Raw genomic sequence first — 4716 nt, 5'->3', positions numbered from 1 at the left:
ACATAAAAAAAAAAATAACAGGTATGTATATATATATATATATATATATATATATATATATATATATCATTGAATTGTTAGTTGTATTCATTCGGTTGATTAGACATGCTTTGATTGTTAAGTTTAATAAAACAATTAAAACAAAATCCAAAAAAACAGAATTTGGGAAAATAAAATGAAATTTGGGAAAAATTAAAATAGATTTAATTGGGCTCTAAAAATGTAATTTTTGTTAAACTTGTAATAAATTGTATAAGTTTCATTTTCACAGTTGGTTATGCATGCTTTTTGAATACTAAAATGTAAATGTAATAAAAAACACAATTTGAGGAATAAAAAATAAATAAATAAAACTGATTTCATAGGGCCCTACAGAAGTGCTGCAGTTATTAAGCTTTTCTTTAGTTGATGTCTGTGTCCAATTGATATGATTATTTATTCGCCAATTTTTTTTCTCATTTTGTGGTGTGGAGAATAATTTTAGACGTAGCATCTGCAGAGTTTGTCCTAGCAGCATTTAGAACGTTATCACAGCTATTCGACACTTATTCCACTTTACAGAGAAAAATGGGCGTGCTTGCATTGACTTTTCCCATCATCCTCTTCCCTCCCTTGGCCTCGGTTCAGTGTAGAGCGAGTTGCACTTTGCAGGTGGGCAGGAGGATGACAATTCTGTTGGCTTGTCTGAAATATGATTGGAGTAGCAACACACGACACAGTGAAATATTGATGAGTGACTGAGGGGTCCAGATGGAGCTGCTACCTGCTGAGTGTTATGAGCTCAGACACACGTCAGCTCCCATCATCCATGCCCCATCTCCCCTGACAGAGACGCACTCCTTAAGAGCAGTGTGTGTGTACAGTTAGAAGTCCTCAAGAACAGCCACACAACAGTCAACCAATAACCTTGTCAGTAGGAGAATTAACACAAATCAATAATAAACGTGTATGTAAGCATAAATACAAATTTATGTATTTAAATTTATGTATTTAAGAGTTCAAATAGGATTTAAAGGAACACTCCACTATTTTTGAAAATAGGCTCATTTTCCAACTCCCCTAGAGTTAAACAGTTGAGTTTTACCGTTTTCGAATCCATTCAGCCAATCATATCATCAATATCAATATCATTGCACCTGCTGCACCCATGGTACGGCAGCAAAGTTCCTTGATTATAATGCCGGAATGAGAGTATAGTTCCAAGCCATATCAGCCTAGAAAATCGCAACTTTTCATTTTCCGTCGGTCTTAGTACACAATGTAACGACAAAAGAGTCAAGTTTTAAATAGGAAAAATATCATTTTCTTTGGTCATTTTTGAGCGAGATGCTAATGGTCTAATCAGATTCAATTATCTATGCTAAGCTACAGCTAAAAGTGCTACCGCCAGACCCGGAGATCGGCTGAATGGATTCGAAAACTGTAAAACTCAACTGTTTAACTCTAGGGGAGTTGGAAAATTAGCCTATTTTCAAAAATAGTGGAGTGTTCCTTTAATGATGGGAACAATTGGAAAAGATTATTCAGCTTAAGGTTTTCCCCAGTCAAACCTTGGAAATTTATAAATGCCATGTGGTGCAACCAATATGCATAAACATACAAGAGAAAAAAATTAAGGCCCGCAGGGATCCCTCACTATGATATCAAATTTAACATTTTGTTAGTTCAGGTTGTAAAATGGTCACTCGTATGCTAACCACGGCTGCATTTATTTGATCAAACATTCAGTAAAAAATATTGTAAAAACATTACAAATTAAAAGAACTGTTTTCTGTATACATTATTACATTTTTCCTGTAGTGGCAAATCTGAATTTTCAGAATCATTACTCCAGGCTTCAGTATCACATGATCCTAATTATAATATGCTGATTTGCTGCTCAACACACATTTTTATCATCATCACAGTTGAAAATTGCTGTGGTGCTTAATATTTTATTTTAATTCTTTGATGAATTTATGAAGAAAAAAAAAAAACGGTAATTGAGACTTTACATCTTGCAGTTCTTGACTTTTTTTCCCCCTCAGAATTGTGTGATAAAATCGAAATTTCTAGTTATCAAGTCAGAAATGCTCACAATTCTGAATTTTTGTTTTTGTAACTGTGAGTTTATAACTTGCAATTGACCATTTTAATCACAATTCTGATGATTTTTTTTTTAGAATTGTGAGATATAAACAATTGCGAGTTAAAAAATACTATTTTCTTAATTGCGATTTATATCGTACAATTCTCACTTTATAACATGCAATTGCAACTTTATAAAGTTAAACTTTATACTTTTATAAAAGTATAAAGTACTTGTGTACTTTATACTTTTTACTTTTAAAAGTAAAAGTAAAGTAAACTTTATATCATGCAATTATGAACTTATATCTTGCAATACGAGTTTGTATAATGCAATTCTGAGAAAAGAACGTCGGAATTGCAAGAAAAATGTCAAAACTGTTAGATAAAAAGTTGCAGTGATCTTTTTAATTTTTTATTCAGTGGCAGAAATGGGCTTCCATAGAGAACAGTGTTTATTTGAAAATTTTGATTTTTTTGTTTTGTTTGTAACGATGTTAAAGTCTTGTCACTTTTGATCAATTTAATGCATCCTTACTGAACAAAAGTATTAATTCCCTTGGGAAAAAATCTCACTGACCCAAATGTTTGAACGGTGTTACGTATACGTCTCTTTTTTTGTTTTTTTTTTGTTTATATAATGGTTCTAATTTATTTAATCTCCTCAGGTTCACGGTCTACTGGTAACGGTGAGTTTGGTGACTGGAACGCCTTCTCCTCCACCAGTCCTCCTGCTGTCACTGCTCCGTCTGCCATCCCAGATCTGTTCAGTGAAGTGCCCACATCCACCCACCCGCCTTCCGCTGACCTCTTTGACCTGATGACCCCCAACAACAGCAGCCTCAGCGCATCCCAAAGCATGACCTTCAACATGTGCCCGCAGAACGCAACCACGCCTCTGTCCAGATCACAGGTAAACGTGGGTTCGGTTCGTCAGAAAGGTTTCCCAGAACAGCAGATTCGCCAACGTGCATGCATTTTTCACACCTTCCTCAAAGTAGGTGTGATTTGTGCACCTGCACTATTGTCAACAAAAAAAGAAAATATTTTTTTGGACCACGCAATGTTCAATCACAATGATGTAGCTGGAGCTTCCTGAGAAATGGCAGATTTCTGGCTGATGACGTATGCAGGACTCCAAGCATTTAGGTGAGACACACGCCTCAAAGTTTCAGGAGTGATATCTGCATTTAAATTTAGAACAGCAGTGTTCTGTGTTTTGGAAGGCTGCTTCGAAGAGCGCGTTCATGAAGTGTTGCCATGTTCACTTGTTTTAAGTGATGCTTTTAAAGCATCTTTGGACTTAAATGATACACAATTAATAAAATAGGCCGGTTGCGCTATTTTGGCTTTTTTTAAGACCGCTTTTGAATTTAAGTTTATTATTGTCTTGTTCTTATTTGCTTTTTCTAGCAAGATCTGGCAACACTAATGAGTTAAGACGTTCCTTGTTCCCTGTCATTACTTGTACCACTCATAAGAGGAGACAATTCTGATACTTTTTTTTTTGTTTTTGCAAATGCGGTTGTCACTACCTGAATTTTTCAGGTAATTCAGAGTTAATTTGGTTATAGAATGTGGTTGTTACTCCTGTAAACTGCTGAACTGTGTGGGTACAGAACATGATTAAGCACTAAAAGGTGAATTTGGCTGCAGTGTATATGTGGCCTTAGTCTACTTAAACCTGCCCCTCAATTCAAGTTTATCTGTCTCCACTTTTGCCTGCAGCATCCACATCTCAAACTTTTTCTACATTTATTCGTTTTTGATAACCCGTTCAATTCAGAAGAAAATACAAAAGATTATAGAATATTTATTAGAAGATGATACAGAATTTTATTCTGTAGATAAAATAATAATTATTGTTGTTGTAGTTATATGGAATGAGTTTCGTGTAAATGGTGTGAATGTGGCGATAAGTCGGAAAATGAAGTAGTGCACTCAAAATATATTCCCATGGTTGGCAGGTCAGGAACAGAATATAACACGGTGAATCAGTTTGGAGTTCATATATGGGTTGAATTAAATGGATACATGTTGTTAATCGAGCTTTGTCCTATTATGAGTGGCATTATAAGTCAACCAACTTTGTTTTATGAAAAGTATGAGTCGCCTAAAATATTAAAATTAAAAAGTGATGCAGTACAGTCGGTGTATTGTTCAGTATTCTATTATTGCGAATCATCATATTATCATTTTAAAAATTGTGCTGTAATTTGAAATTAGTATGAGTTTAATAGGGTATATTTTGTTGTAATTATAAGATATCATTTACCGTAATTTCCTCTTCCTTGTCAGACAATAGGCGGCCCGTTATTGCCTCAGCAGATGGGACTACAAAAGTCAGGTGGGAAGGTATCAATGCCTGCCACCTGGTCAGACCCAAGCGTGAACATCAGCCTGGATTTCCTGTCTGCAGGCCTGAACCCTTCCAAACCCACACAGCCCACACTCAACACCATGATGCAGCAAGGTTAGAGATCCCAAACAAACTATCTACAGGTGCATCTCAATAAATTAGAATGTCGTGGAAAAGTTAATTTATTTCAGTAATTCAACTCAAATTGTGAAACTCGTGTATTAAATAAATTCAGTGCACACAGACTGAAGTAGTTTAAGTCTTTGGTTCTTTTAATTGTGATGATTTTG

At 35.1% G+C, this 4716-nt stretch overlaps 1 protein-coding gene across 5 annotated transcripts in view; it reads left to right on the top strand.

The window, feature by feature from the left end:
- LOC107661732 (clathrin interactor 1-like) overlaps nucleotides 1–4716 on the top strand; it is a 42733-nt gene that overhangs the window by 34882 nt on the left and 3135 nt on the right. For all 5 annotated transcript variants that reach the window (XM_016451487.1, XM_016451484.1, XM_016451488.1 and 2 more), the window contains 2 exons: nucleotides 2736–2980; nucleotides 4366–4540. In XM_016451487.1, the coding sequence (XP_016306973.1) occupies nucleotides 2736–2980; nucleotides 4366–4540 (420 nt within the window). The remainder of the gene's footprint in view (nucleotides 1–2735; nucleotides 2981–4365; nucleotides 4541–4716) is intronic.

Source organism: Sinocyclocheilus anshuiensis, unplaced genomic scaffold (genome assembly GCF_001515605.1).
Source record: "Sinocyclocheilus anshuiensis isolate Anshui unplaced genomic scaffold, SAMN03320099.WGS_v1.1 scaffold207, whole genome shotgun sequence".
In the NCBI taxonomy this organism is placed as follows: domain Eukaryota; kingdom Metazoa; phylum Chordata; class Actinopteri; order Cypriniformes; family Cyprinidae; genus Sinocyclocheilus; species Sinocyclocheilus anshuiensis.
This window is presented reverse-complemented; position numbering and strand designations above follow the sequence as displayed.